The sequence below is a fragment of the Nipponia nippon genome, unplaced genomic scaffold, assembly GCF_047370975.1.
Source record: "Nipponia nippon isolate SJK-2023a ecotype South Korea unplaced genomic scaffold, ASM4737097v1 scaffold_1, whole genome shotgun sequence".
Taxonomy (NCBI): Eukaryota; Metazoa; Chordata; class Aves; order Pelecaniformes; family Threskiornithidae; genus Nipponia; species Nipponia nippon.
Window position 1 is genome coordinate 134,668,800 of NW_028262290.1, and position 14,905 is coordinate 134,683,704.

At 37.4% G+C, this 14,905-nt stretch overlaps 1 protein-coding gene across 1 annotated transcript; it reads left to right on the plus strand.

Moving 5' to 3' along the window:
• The first annotated feature begins 3,680 nt into the window (after window positions 1-3,680).
• Window positions 3,681-14,527, plus strand: AGR3 (anterior gradient 3, protein disulphide isomerase family member). The gene is made up of 9 exons (XM_009461155.2): window positions 3,681-3,793; window positions 3,911-4,036; window positions 6,489-6,633; window positions 8,795-8,858; window positions 10,170-10,222; window positions 10,869-10,945; window positions 11,209-11,272; window positions 12,262-12,345; window positions 13,111-14,527. The coding sequence occupies exons 3-9, from the start codon at window positions 6,528-6,530 to the stop codon at window positions 13,158-13,160; spliced, it is 498 nt and encodes a 165-aa protein (XP_009459430.1). The 5' UTR covers window positions 3,681-3,793; window positions 3,911-4,036; window positions 6,489-6,527; the 3' UTR covers window positions 13,161-14,527.
• The last annotated feature ends 378 nt before the right edge of the window (window positions 14,528-14,905 follow it).

Genomic DNA, 14,905 nt, shown 5'->3' on the forward strand with positions numbered 1-14,905 from the left:
TAGTGAATTTTTGCTTCTCTTTTTAAACCCAGAGCCTTTTGTCTTACTGTCATAAAGGACGGAGCTGATACTGCCAGGCTTACAAAACAAAGGGTCGAGCCATTTGTTTTCATCTGCTGAAGAAATGCGGTCAGGGTTTAACATGATTGAGCTGGAAACCTTCCCTGGCTTCCTGCAGCAAGACCAGCTCGCCTGCAGCAGCAGACAGCATGGCCAGCAGGCTCCTTCTAGCACATTTCACCAGGCCTGCTCCACTTCTTAAGCTATAATGCTTACAAAATTAGGATAGTTGGACTGATAGACCCACAAAAACGTCTACATCATAGATGCTAAAACAGAAAACAGCTTTTTAAAGCGCCTTAATATTCCTTTTTATTACTGTAGTGGAGAAGTGCTTCACATCATCATTCTCTTCATACCTTCCCCTGAGCACAGAAAGAGGCCCATCGCCGTGGGACCCAAAGAGACAGGAGCAGCAGAGAGGAGCTATCAGACAGGTGTTTCAGTTCTGCAAGTACTGAAGGAGGAGATTTTTAATAGTCAAAAGCAAAAGTGAAAATTTTCATTTTCATTTGAATTGAATATACTTCATTTTACTTATAATAGGTGTTTCTTCTACTGAGCCTGCTGTAATTCAGGGGATTTCACACTTACCCTCGCAAGGAGAAGCCGTAACCCATGAGAAACGACACAGAGTAAAGATGTGTCACTGCGGGATCTTTTCCCCTAGAAACTCTCTCAGATGCTGACTTTTCTCTTTTATCTTCTATTCTCGTGAATTTTCATACTGTGCACTCAGCAAATTCATATTTGTACTCAGCTTAAGAGTTCAAACAAAAAAGTTCCCACAGGTTAACAAAGCTGATATGGTTATCAAGTTAACTGAGCCCAGTGTTATCTGCACTTGTGCTTGTGGCCCACAGAGCAGACAGTTCTTACAGCTCAGCGGACGCAGAATAGCTCATTACACTGTTGTAACTGGATCATGTAAGCAAGCCATACCTGTGCAAAAACTACTGGAAAAGACATTTTATGTTGAACTAGTATAGCCCTAGGGATCTCTGGAGCCTGGGGATAGGAAAGGCTGTTTAGACCAGTAGCAATCATAGAATCATAGAATGGTTTGGGTTGGAAGGGACCTTAAAGGTCATCTGGTTCCAACCCCCATGTCACAGGCAGGGACACCTTCCACTAGACCAGGTTGCTCAAAGCCCCATCCAACCTGGCCTTGAACACTTCCAGGGATGGGGCATCCACAACTTCTCTGGGCAACCTGTTCCAGTGCCTCGCCACCCTCATAGTGAAACAATGCTCATCCTCTGTCACTGACTCATGCTTCAGACTGCAGCAAGCTACTTGAGTTTGAAGACTGACTTTTCTGTCTAAAGAGATATTACCCTGGTATTACTTTTGGCACGGAAGATTTTGTGCACCTTATCCAGGTAAGTATTTTGTCTAGGCTTTGACTCAACAAAATTTTATATGAATAAATTGTATTTCTCTTATGGAGTTGGTCCATCACCACCTTAATCTAAACTTACTCATAAGTGAGAGCAAATGTCACATGGGGTTGTCCTGTTACACCCTCATCAGCTTGTTGTTCCTTCCATTGGGGTATCCCCTGCCTTGTACCAGAACAAAGACTCATGAGGCCACAGAAAGGGTGAGATCTGAGGGAACTGATCAATACAGTGGGGTTGGTAATTAGCATTTGTGCAGCACTACGTAAAGCAAAATTTAAAAGTCAGTTTCGCATTTCATAAACGGGCTGATATGTACCTAAATCTGCTGCTGTATGACTCACATGAAAGCAGCAGCATGTGATTCCAAGTGTCAGTTATTCTCCAAAGTCTTTCTCACACGTCCTCTTCGCATGTTTTATTGCTGCCCTGCTCTGACCTATATTTAGCTAATTCTTACATTTCCTAATTTTGACCTGGATACAACTGTATATACACAATTAACCCATAGTTACTCATATCTCCAAAATGAATCTTTTAGAATGGAAGAGAAAAACGGAAACACCTTCTGCCCACATTACCCTGGAGACTAAGCGAGCCGAGTTCAATGAACGAGAGCGCGCTAGTTCAATGAATGAGTGCAGAAATGTGTTCTCAGTGCAGAGATTCAATATTTGGCTGGTAACTGCTGCTGCACAGGTTGGTGATTTGAATGTCAGGCAGCGCAGCTGGTGGTTGGGATGGAAGGTAACTCCGCTAGCATGAGCTCTAGCTTCACACTCAATTCAGGTGTGGATGCTGAACACACGCAGAAGAAAGGAGGGACAGAGAGCTGATAAGGTCCCACCTAACAAGCAGTGACTGAATAAGTATAGTGAAGGCATCCAGCTTGCATTTATAAAGTATTACCATCATTTTCTTCCAGTACTAAACCTTGACAAGGTCTATTTGACCAGGACTCCATAGCAAGATTGACTAAGGCTGAAATTCTGATCTTCACATACAGAGCACAGAAGACAAGTTGCTGAACGTTGTCCTGTCAAATAAGGGCACTCACAGGTAGCTCAGCACTAATTTTAATCTATTTGATTGAATGTCTACCCCTTTACTCCTCTACAATAAGAAACCTGTGCAGTGAAGAACACAGTATCTCAGGGTTGAAGAACACAATATCTCAGGGTTGAGCAGCAATACACTTCAGTACACTCGGAAAATTTCTGTATTTCTAATTACTTAATGATCTGTAGTTAAACAGTAAGAAGAATTGGAGCTTCAGTGCCTGTAATCTCTATGTAAAAACCCACATCTTGGATGGAGGGAGGTTCTTTAAATCATCCTTGGTTTGACTTCAGATAGTCTTTTTTTATTTGCTTAAAATTTAAATGAAGAAATGCAATATAGCACTTTGATTTAAATATCTGCCTGCATTTCTTTTGTAATCAAACTACATTCCTTTTTCAGCCATTCTAGGAGCTAAGTGGATTATGGATTTAAATACAGTTACTATACTTTTTTAACTGGAAATGCAAGTTTGAATTCTCCATTACAAATGTTAAAGATAAATCAGCACTAAAAATACATAAAGTCACATTTTGCACTTTTTGGTACAAAAATAGTTGATAATACACAATATAAGAACTGCACGTCATTAATTATATACATGTCAGTGACAACAAACATCAGTAGGTCAAAACATCAAAGACAAGTAAGAATTCAGACTTTACATGAAAAGGAGGAGGAAAAAGTGTAACCATACAGTCCATACAAAAAAATACATGGGAGAGGAAGAACTGAAAGAGGATTGCATCTGATTCCCTTGCAAAAGCTATCCAAGCAGGAGGGAAAAGGTGATCCAGTTAATTCCTTCTTTGTGCAAAGATGATGAATAAAGGACTTTTCCTGTATTAGTCAAGTTAGGTCAAAATTGTATCAAGCATCACGTCCAAAGAATCAGACCATTTTTAAACTACAACTCAGAGAAGCAATAATCAGACACTTTAAACCATATTCTTTAAACAAAGAATTTTATTTCCCCCTCAAAAAAATAAAGTTATTTTTATTTGTTAATTACATTCCTCTACACAAAGTAACCTTTGTGTCTTCCTATTAGGTTCATACCTATCTTCAAGCACCAGTGAACCCAGCCATTCACTGGGAACAAAAGCACCTACAGTTCCAGCTTTCATTGGTGGTTTCTTTTTTCACTGGACGTAAGCCAGACTCAAACTGTTTGAGGGGGGAAGTAGCAGACACACATAAGCCACTATTTATTTCCAGTCCTCATACAAGACACCTGATACAAGCCAAGATGAAGAGAAATCCAAGGATTCAGTGTATAAGCATGGGAACTCAGAAGAGCAAAAGTTGGAGGGATAGCAGAAAAGGAAGGGGGAGGGTGGAAACACGTGAATTTGGTTTCCAGCTAAAAGGTTCCTCTCATTTTTTCCCAGGTGAATGTGCTGTTGTTGCTACACAGAGACCTGGGCAGCTCAGGTGTTTTGTGCTTAAACCACACTGATTTTTAAGTAAGCAGTTCCAGAAAAAGGACCTTCCATCAGGAGAATTGATCACTGCTGGTGAGCAAATATTTCTCATTCTTACCTTTCCTTTAATACAGCAATGAGGTTTGGTTGACAAATGTATTACAAGCCTAGTTATATGCAAAAGGCATATGATAGATGCTTAGAGATTAGCTAGCAAAACATTTGTTCTGACAGAGAGATGAAGACAATTTATATGGTGTTGGCTGTCATTTTTCCTCTTAATCAATTAACTAACATTGGATCATATAACATCAAAAATTCAGAATATTGAATTTAAACTGCCTCCAGCTACAGCTCCATAAATTACCCTTCCAAAACCCTATTGGTGTTCAATAGGATGATAATCAATTATTTAAGCTGCAGATAATTAATCCTGTGACTTGAAGAGATTTACACTTTTATTTTTTCATTAATACATCATGAAAGAAAGAACTGATTCACGCATTCCATACTTGCTTTACAGATACATTATCTGGTGTGATTTCAAAGCCATAACTATGTTTAAATAGCATTTTAACATGTTAATATAAATGCTAGATTTTATTGTTAACATCTAATAGGTAAACTGATACTAAAGATAGTTACTAACTTCTACATAGAGTTGCTACAAATACTCATTTGTCAAGAGTATAGTAGTAGGGTGTAATGATCTGCTTTTGCTGACTGAAATTAGTGGTCTTCACAAACATGGGGAAAATTTGAATGGAATTTTTACTACCAAAAAATCCCCATCCCCCAGACTTAACTAAAAGTTATAGTCTCTCCTCAGGAAACACTGGGAAACTTCACATTTTCTTATTAAACATCCATAATCTCCAATCATCAAATTAATGTGCATAATTAATATGTGCATAATTAATAATCTCCAAAGGAGACTCCCTTCTAAAACTCAATCAGCAATAGCTAAGATGAACAAACCTAAGGAGGAAAGTATGTGAAACAAAGAACAACTCTAGAGCTGTGATGCTGTTGTGGACAAGACTGAGGAGAAGAATATTATAATGGATGTATTAATTATTTTAGCAACCTTCAGAAATATAGAATTTTTATTATAAGATGATACTTCATTTTTTCTAAAATTTTGCACATTTTTATGTGCAAATTTTTCTCCAGTCACTTGAAAAGAATAGTTTTCTTGTATTGAGATTGCCAGCTACTGGCAATGGTATTCGAATTTGTTCACCAGAAATTGATCTGTTAACAGTAATGTTAGTAATGTTGAGGAATTCATTAAAGGAAGGATAAAAGCTGCTGCAGTTTTCATGCCTCTCTGTCCTAAGAAGTACGAAGCATCTTCTTTTGCCAGTGTTCAGGGCTGTAATTCCATATTGGATATCACTTTTAAATTCAAGTTTGAAATTTTCTTTATCAATACAGGCACAAGTGCTCTGGGGGATTTTTTTTTTTATTGTATTTAAGTAAAAACACTTTCCCAACAAGTCATCCTAGTAACTCCTAAAGCTCAACATCTGAAAAGTGGAATCTCCAATGAGAACTGATAAGCAGACTGGGCGGTATCCTGGGTTACATGCATTATATTTTTTAACTTAGTTCAAATCATCACGTATCCACCTGAATATTCGAGCTTTAATGCCTAAAGATGATTGTACTGGGAAGAAAGAAGACTTATAAATTAAAAAAATTTGGCTTCATAATGCCTTTCCTCAACCATCGCTTTTTTTCTCTGACTTTTATCAAGACCAGAAGTTGCTGAATTTCTTATGATGATCTTTGTCAGGAAGAGAAGAAAACATCTTCAGGATACTGAAATAGCCAGGAGCACAGATGGATTCTCTTATTAAGCAGGACTTGAGTTGAAAATCAGTTTAAAAATGCCATAAAGAATGGGGACATTTTTTGAGTTTTCGTTGTGAGAAACAGCTGGAAATTTCTTTGACATTTATCTCACAGTCTTTAACATCCTGGTTCACAGAATGCAGGCTAAAAAAATGATGGCAATTTCAACATTCTGGAGGGATTTTCCAATTTAAAATGTATTATACCTGGAGGCAAATACTTGTCAATTTTCCTATTTTATTAAGGAGGATATCATGAGACATCTTTTGACCAAAAAACCTACTATCCATTAAAAAGATCCCATGCTGTTTCATTTCACTGAAATTAAAAAAACTAACAGAATGAACAACTGGTAGCACTGTCTTGAAATTTTCATGATCCAGTATTACAATGTTGTACTAATTCATAAGAAACAAATCCTGAATGGCCAGAAATGAATTGAAATGTACTTTGTTCCCCTTATCACACTGCCATAAGAACTGTTCCCTGCAGCCTAATTTTGATAGCTGAAAGCAATGCTGCATGATAAAATTAAGCACCTCCATTTTGCACTTTTCTCACAAAGGCATTTACAGAAATAACCAAAACTACTTCTGTAGTATAGATTGTTAGGATACCACTAACACATTGATTTACACTGCACCAGTTGACAAATCCACATGACTAAAGCTGTTGCTTTGTTTTCCAGTTTCCTTGCTGCATTGAAAGGGATCTTCTCAAAGAAGTAATGCTCCATTCAACATTGGCCTTGTCCCTCCTGCTAATTGCAGTGTCTTCCAACCTTGCAATGGCAATCAAGAAGGAAAAAAGAGCACCTCAGACACTGTCAAGAGGTACTGTATATTTAGCTTATGTAGTTATCTCCTCAACTTCCCATATAGTTCAGCAAACGTTTTTATTTAGAATATACCTGAAAGCACGTATATACTTACTGAGGTGTGTTTCTCCAGTGTTAAGTACACTCTAAGTAGTGCATCTTCTTATTCCATGTCGTTTCACTCCATCAGTTTGTTCTTAAGGATATGGCTGAGGGCCTCATATAACCTGCATAATTTATATAACTCTCAGTGACCTAGTAGAAACCAATAACCTAAACTGAGTCTCTCAAATCAGGATGCACTTGTAGGACTGTCAGTGAAAAAATATTCTTTCCTATATCAGTTAAAAGATATTTTGTTATGGTAATTTATTAACTACTGAAACACAGTTTCATAACTTCAGTTGCTATGGAACAATTTTTCTACAGACTCATTTTTATACACAGAACAACAGTTTGAGCTACTGGTCGGTTTTTCTGCATGAGTTTTTTTTGCTTTTGCTTTTCATCAGATAGTCACAGTCATGCTTTGCAGTGAATAATTCACTTCCTTGCAGTGCATAATTTTCCACCTGGATGTTAACTAAAGACTCTATTTTAAGTTATTTATGCCTGATCAATCCTAAGAAATACAAGCAGAGAAATAGCTTACTGAGGCCTTTTCCTCTTCTCCATCTTCCCTCTCCTTTCAGGCCTATTCACCTCAAAAAATCCCCAGCTCCCTCCCTGACCTCTTCTGCAAGCTGTGCAAAGCCTGCAGACCCCACAGCTCACCTCTGAGGTCTTCCCATACAAAGCACTGGCAAAGCCCCGCCTGTCACACAGGTCCCATTTGAGCCTAATTGCTCAGGGAGCGCTTGACAAAATCATGCAACACTTGGACTATCCAAAGAGAAATTGCAACTCACTTCTTGTAAGTGATTTCCCCGGAGAAAGGTTATAATCCATCTGGTATCTATTGCCTAGCTTGTCTGATCAGGATTTATTTTTCCCAGTAAGCCTAAATGCATAAAAAGATAAGAAAATCCCTTCAGTTCTGGCAATTTTGAAAAAAATAGTCACAGAAAGCATCAGTTTTCTAATTCTGATTTCAGGCCTTTTGGGATGCCTTGAGTGCTTTACCTGTAATTTTCACAGATCAAAGGGGAACACTTTAACCTGCTGCAAAATGACCCTAGCTGACTCCTCTCTGCGGTTACCTACGTCAGCAGTTGACTTCAGCCAGGGCTGGGAACACACTAGTCAACACGCCAGAATCCCACCATCAACCAGACAGCTCTGTAATTGAAATCACTCTCCTGAAAGAAGAGATGATCTAGTAGCGTCACAAGCAATTGTCTTGTGAGAAAGCTAACAGCAAGTCTCTGCATAACCAGGGCTGGTCCAAGCACTGTCCAGACAGCACAGAAGAAACAGAGCCTTAACCCGGTCCAGATCCAGAAGCTGTTCTACAATTCCCATGAGGGCCATCATGAATGGAGCAACACTGCCTGGGAGGCAGGAATCTGCTACACAGGGGCTGGCATTTTTGGGATCTGAAGGCATGAAAACAATGGGACAATTTGCTTTTTGAGATCAGTGTATCGCCAGCTATGGATGAGCTATGAAGTTGATGATTCATTAGGATTTTGGTTAGGTGGAGATTTTTGTTTAACAGCCACTCTTTTATTAAATTATAAGTACTTGCAATGCCAGGGATTGAAATTCATGGCTTGAGAGTTAAGTTTAAAACTCAAGTCTACTCTAACAACGTTTATATTAAAGTCGATCTTATTTGAACTGTCATATTTTATTTTTCTCTCTAACTTTATAAGCCAACTTTCTCTTTAAGCCTCAGGGTCTACATGAAATACGGAGCAGATAATATAAAGATATAAAGGATTTGGGTGCTGATTTAGGGACCTCTGAGTGTTCAGAAAGGGATCTAATAGGTCTGCTAGGGGACTTGAACTGGATACTCAACCAGCTGAGGCTTTTTTTGGTGTTTTGTTTTGATTTTTAATCTACCAGTGCACCTATCAGGAGATATAGAATTAGTATATCCACAACATTTGGGAAACTTTGACTGAAAAGAACCCCAAATCCTGTTTGTGTACAAGTACTGATAAATATAAAAAATGTAATTAGTTATGAGTTATTTACCTGTCCACCAGTTAATCCTTTTGTTATATTTCTAGGGTGGGGAGATGAAATTACCTGGGTACAAACTTATGAAGAAGGGCTTTATCAAGCAAAAAAAAGGTAAGAGATTAAAAGACAAAGTTGCTTATCATCAGACAGTCATGCCTGAGTATACTGTAATGTAACAGAACAAAGAAACACCATGACAGCTGATCTGCAGACCACCCAGTTAAATGAAACAGATTTAGTGTCTATAAATAAAAGTTGTTGCAGGGGTCTTATGATTCTGAAGCAACATCATGGGCCAATAGGCGAGTCTATGTTTAACACTGTTGTTTCTTTGTCACAACAGAAGTGCTGTAATTTGAATAAGCAATGATAAATAGCTATTATAATTTTAAAAATACAACTTTTTAAAAATATATGTATATATGTCATTATTCCTCTGATTACTTCCTTAATCAACAGCTGGAAATCAGTTACATTTGCTCTGGCATGGTGATCTACTGCCTCTGATACTTTCCCCAACACTTTATTAGTTGGCATATGTGCATGATGTACTCACAGTTTCTCACTGTCCTAGTAGAAAGTTCCAATCTGAATCTTCTCTGTGATTCAGCTGAAAATATATTTGACAATTCATAACAATACTCATTTAAGTCTCTATTACAGTTCATTTTAGATCATAATAGTGTAGCACAAGCTGTTGTTAAATCGAAGGCAAATTATTTTTAAAATAAAAGGCAATTAATTTCATGTACCCTATATGAAAATGGCTAGGAACTGAACAACTCTTGACAGTGACAGCAGATCAAGCATTAGTAACTGATGTACTGAACAGTAACAGTAGTGTAAAAAAATGCAGGAGAAAATGCACAGAATTGTTTTATGTTTTGACATCCAAGAATAAAAAATTTTGATACTTTACCAAACTATTTACAGAAAAAAAAAATTTACTGTTTATCTGTTCAAGAAAGCTTAAAACATGAAACTTTTCATGGGAAGTATTTGATGATAAACCCAATTTTATAAAAATTATTTTATTCCAGTTCATACAGATTATTTTTATTTTCTTAAACATGCAGAACATCACACCTAAGTGGTATTAAATACCTCTTCAGTTTGATTATATATTAACTGGGAATGAAATGATGATGGCTCTATTGTTTCTTTCTTCTGGAATTTCTTACTTTAGAAAACATATTTAGATATAGAAACTCTATTTCTCTATTTTTTTTTCTTTTATGAAGGAGTTATGAGTTTTTTCCCTTGCTCAGAAATGTCTGTAATTCTTTACAGAATGTCTGTATGGTTTTACTGTGGGTTAACATCAGATGAAATGTAATTTGCCTTTTCCAGTCTGCTAATAAAATCACCCATTTGCATACTTGTCAAATGATCTAACTACATGTTTTATTATTATTAATAAAGTAACAAGCCACTGATGGTAATTCATCATTTGGAAGACTGTCAATACTGCCAAGGTAATTTTGATATTTTTGAGTGTTAAAATTTTGTGAATATTTTTATAAGAAACTGCATCTATCTATATATTTACCTTGCATCTACTGAAAATTACTTAAAGAAATAGGTAAATGAAAATGTATTTGAAAAGCTATGAATTCATTACTGTTATTTACAAAAACTCCACTATGAAACTAGCCAGCAAAGAACATGAAAAATACTCAGTTCTGCTCTCCTGCTATCCCTAATGCAGCACTCATCAGTTTAAATTAAGAGATACAGATTTGCTACCGACTCATTGAACAGATTTAATATTGTTTGGCTCTCCTGAAGTGGTAACTAGAGAAGGAGATGAGGACAGGGCTGCTGAAATCGCTCTAATAAGAATTTTCTGAGAACAATGCACTTTTGTCAAGCTGAGACATGGTATCCATTGAGACAGACTTCATAAATAACAGAAGAGAGCTTCCATTTTCATAGCTGGGAAGTGGTACTGACATGGGTCAAAAAACCAAAAAGCAGCAATAGCGCCCTTAAGTGTCTCCTCAGGAATGTGAATCAGCAGAGACAGGAACAATGTGGGCAGTCTCCAGCCAACGTGGTGCCTAAATGCAGAAGGAAAGGCAGTATTTGAGATGGACTTCAAAATGATCGTGTCTTTTCTAGCACTGAAGAAAGCTTTTGCAGAAAATGAAGAGATACAGGAAATGGCCCAAAATAACTTCGTTATGCTGAATCTCATGGTATGAAGGGTTTGGGGAAGTTTGACTTGTATCTTTTTTTTGGCTTGTGTTTTCTCTTTCTTTGTCTTGCTTTTTCATGTCATTGTAGCTAAATATCTCTGGCATTTCAGTAACATGTAAGTACAGGCATTTGTGCATGTGTATAAACACACAAGTAGTACCTTTTTTGGTTTTGTTCTCTGCTACAAGACTACTCACAGGTGGTACTACTTCATCAAAATTTACAGAAATATTTTAATAATTAGCTTTAATTTCTCTACCAGCATGAAACCGCAGATAAAAACCTGTCACCTGATGGACAATATGTGCCTCGAATCATGTTTGTAGGTATGTACAATATTTATGTATCATCTTCAAAGATGTGACATCTAAATCTATGCCAGTGTCCTCCTTTGGGAACATCAAAATGATTCATTTTGCAAAAAGAAAATAGCTCAACATTTATCATTACCACGGTATTAGTCTGGAAATTGGCACATCTGAGTTCAGTTCTCCCTCTGTTGCAGGCTTTGATCCTCATAAACTTCCTCAGGTTACAGATATGTTCTGGAGGGTACCTAATTTTTGTTTGGGAGCAAGACGTTTAAATGTCTGTTAGCATCTGGGCTTTTGCTCTCCATGCTTCTTGCTTATAAGACAAAGTTTACTGAAAATAGTCAAATATCTGACCGAATGTAGATGTCTACAGTGTGGACATTACCACAGAGCCAGTCAATACTCAGTGGCATCTAAGGAATGATTTATCCCATTATAAAGCTGACTTTTGCTATAGAGCAAATGAATCATGCCCCAGAGTGCCTGTACAGGGAGCCTAGAGTGACTATCTCTGTGGTGGCATCCAAAGTTAGGTGAGATGAAGCCCACACTCAGACAGAGAGCAATGCAGTAATGGGAGGAGATGTCCACAACAACTTGCTCCTATGATGGAAACATTAAGGATCACAAGATTTTCATTCTGAAGGCTCTAGGTAGGTCATGCTAATATCGCATTATGTACACATGACCCTCACTATGTGTGCATCCAGTCAAACTGGCCTCCCCTGATGTAACCCCAGAACTTGTAAAACAGGATATTTTTCTTTAAATATGGATGAAATACATGTGTAATCTATCACTTAAAAATAGCTGCATAATATAAAAATGAGCATTAGCTTTTGTTCAGGATTTCTTCAAGAGCAGCTGGTTGGAACAGAGCGTAAAGGCCTCGTAATTGCCTCGTTGATGAAATCAGAACACCTCAGAAACAGGGCTGTCAAAGTAGCACCCTCAGCTGTTGTGGGAATGGAAAGCAGTGTTTAATACAATTACTTTTTCAGACCCATCTCTCACAGTAAGAGCTGATATCACAGGAAGATACTCCAACCGGCTTTACACTTACGAACCACAAGACATACCATTCTGTAAGTGCCCCCTTCATTGTGTTATTTTGCATTTCAGATTGTAAGCAGCCAGATACACCCCATCCCAATCATTTGTGCTTGAGAACCCATTAAGATCTCAAAGTAATGAATAAGGACTGTGTGTGAGCATTTGCAATAAACTATAATAGTCTAACCTGTTCTAGCAAAATACTTAAGCACACCTATTGTCCCACTGAATTTATTGGGACTACTCAGGTAAGACAAGTTGAAAGATCACGGGTGAGAACTTTCAGGATCAAGATCTGAGCAGTTTGTTGGAGAATGGTGAAAGTCACTAAGCTCAAAGGTATCCAACTGTGCAACGTAAACAGCCAGTGGTGGGCGGGAATCAGAAAAGAAATGCTGGTGGTTACCGGGGTACCACCTAACACCCATATTTCAGAAAGGAATGTGATTTTTCAGGTTGAGCTAGTCCTTTCTCTATACAATCTATCTAACACCAATGCAGTATCTCACCACAAATATGTACTTCACATCTGATTACCAGGCTTGCTGTTGAGAACTGAGGGAGTTGAAAGGAGCCTTGTCAAATCCCTTTAAGTTAAACACTTTGATTCATGAAAATTTTTACCTTCTGCTTTAGTATCAATGTGAGAATTTTCACAATAGAAAGCTCTAAAATATAATGTGTGACCATAAATTAATTTTAATGTGAACAATTTACTAATCAAACTAGGTGGGTTTTTTAATTGTACAAATGCACTTTTAGTGCTTTTTTACAGTTCTTATTTATTTTTCTTTCAGTAATAGAGAACATGAAGAAAGCACTACGCCTCATTCAGACAGAACTGTAACCAGCAACAGTGAAATGACCATAGCCTCTACGAGGTGAAGCTGCACTAGAAACCTAACATTTTAAAGTATTTTAGTTAACCTTCTGTCTCTACTATCATTTTGAACTCTTACCAAGCAGCTTTGATATATCAGAGTTCATAAGAAATTTATATGTACTATTTGAAAAACAAACATAGAAAGACTATTGCATCCATTTGAAAAACAAGAGGAGAAATCTATTAAACACTTCTTTGAAATTAGTTATCTGAATAACTGAAAGTGAAGGTTTAAGGTGCAGCAAATTTGAGCTATGTTTTATCGATCCAGCTATGATTTCGTTAAGTCAGCTATGACTTCTGACCAGGAGTTATAACTCATCTTTTTGCTGTCTATTTGCAATTTGTTATATAAGTTAATAGCTGCATCTCAGCTCCTGATTTTTATTTTTATTGCAAGAAGCTTGTAAGTCACTAGTGTAACTCTGCTTTATGCACTTATTTCTCGTTAAAGGAAAAGAAACTTTGCTGGCAAATCAGACAGGAAGGCTTTTCCTGTAGATTTTGGAATAGCTTATATAGAAAAAAATCAGTGATCTGGGCTTAGCTTTCTTCTGTATAATTCTTTAACTATCGTTCTGATTGATAGCTGAAAACAGAACAGAACAGACATTCCACACCGAGCATGTGGTCTCAGTGAAGTGATAATCATCAAATAGCAACTACAGGTTTTTGCTATGATAAAGATACAATGAAGCAAGAGAGATGGAAAGGGATAGTCCCAGAACTCCACACCTGAGGCTAAGTGATGCTTGTAAAGTCTGGTATGGGAAAAATGAGCAGGCTTGTCCTAGCTTTTTTCATTTAAATGGCACTTGAGTCATGTGAAGCTCATCCCAGGTCATTCCCTTTTTTTCTGTAGCATCCCACCATCCTATCATGGTGGCAGCTTAGTGAGGGGATCTGTACATACAAAGTCTTCACAAAATTTCCCCAAGATCACCGTATGCAAAGGCTGATGCCTGTTTTGAGTAAAAAGCTGAAGTCAGTTGCAATAGTTCATTATCCCAGCAATATGCTTTTTCATTAGAACAAGACAGTAAGCAATTCATCTGCAGTAAAAGCACGTATGTTATGTTAGGTGCAAAGCACCTGCCATTTCCTATGATGCTGCCTAAATACACATATGAAAGATGAAGGAAGGATCTTTGCAGGACAGCTTTGCTAATTTACTATACCTAGTATTAATTTGTCATGAATGAGTTATATTGTGCTTATCTATTTCTCCATAACTACGTAAAATTTGGATATAAGAGTATATTCCAACAGAGTGGTGATAAATGACCTGTACACTAAGGGAAAAAAAAAATATCTTGCATTAGTCATTAACAGTATATTGTCTTCATAATTAGTTAAATGATTTTTTAACCTATGGGAAAATGCTAGAAACAAAATTAAACCGGTAATCACATTCCTTTGAGATGTGTTTAGCTCTACTCATTTATGTCCATATCTATTCCAGATTTGGCAACATTTCCCAGTCTGTGGGCATACCCCTTTTTGAGCATGCCAGAGATGTTCAGGAGAAAGCGATGTGAACTAGCTGCCAGAGATGACACAGGATAGCCATGGCAGCACTCTCAAAGTAGGGTCGAGAGAAGCACAGCACAAAATAGGAAATGCTTAAATATGGTAGACTAAAAATGTTACCAAAAGATTAGGTGGAAAGGGGTGGATCTGTGCTGTCATATTGCAGGGGAATGTTTTTC

Bases quoted from the DNA above. Each gene is read 5' to 3' on its own strand.
- AGR3 (XM_009461155.2), top strand. From the start codon at position 6,528: ATGCTCCATTCAACATTGGCCTTGTCCCTCCTGCTAATTGCAGTGTCT. The intron at 6,634-8,794 runs GTACTGTATATT...TTATATTTCTAG, and splicing joins ACCTCAGACACTGTCAAGAG to GGTGGGGAGATGAAATTACC. The intron at 11,273-12,261 runs GTATGTACAATA...TTACTTTTTCAG, and splicing joins GCCTCGAATCATGTTTGTAG to ACCCATCTCTCACAGTAAGA.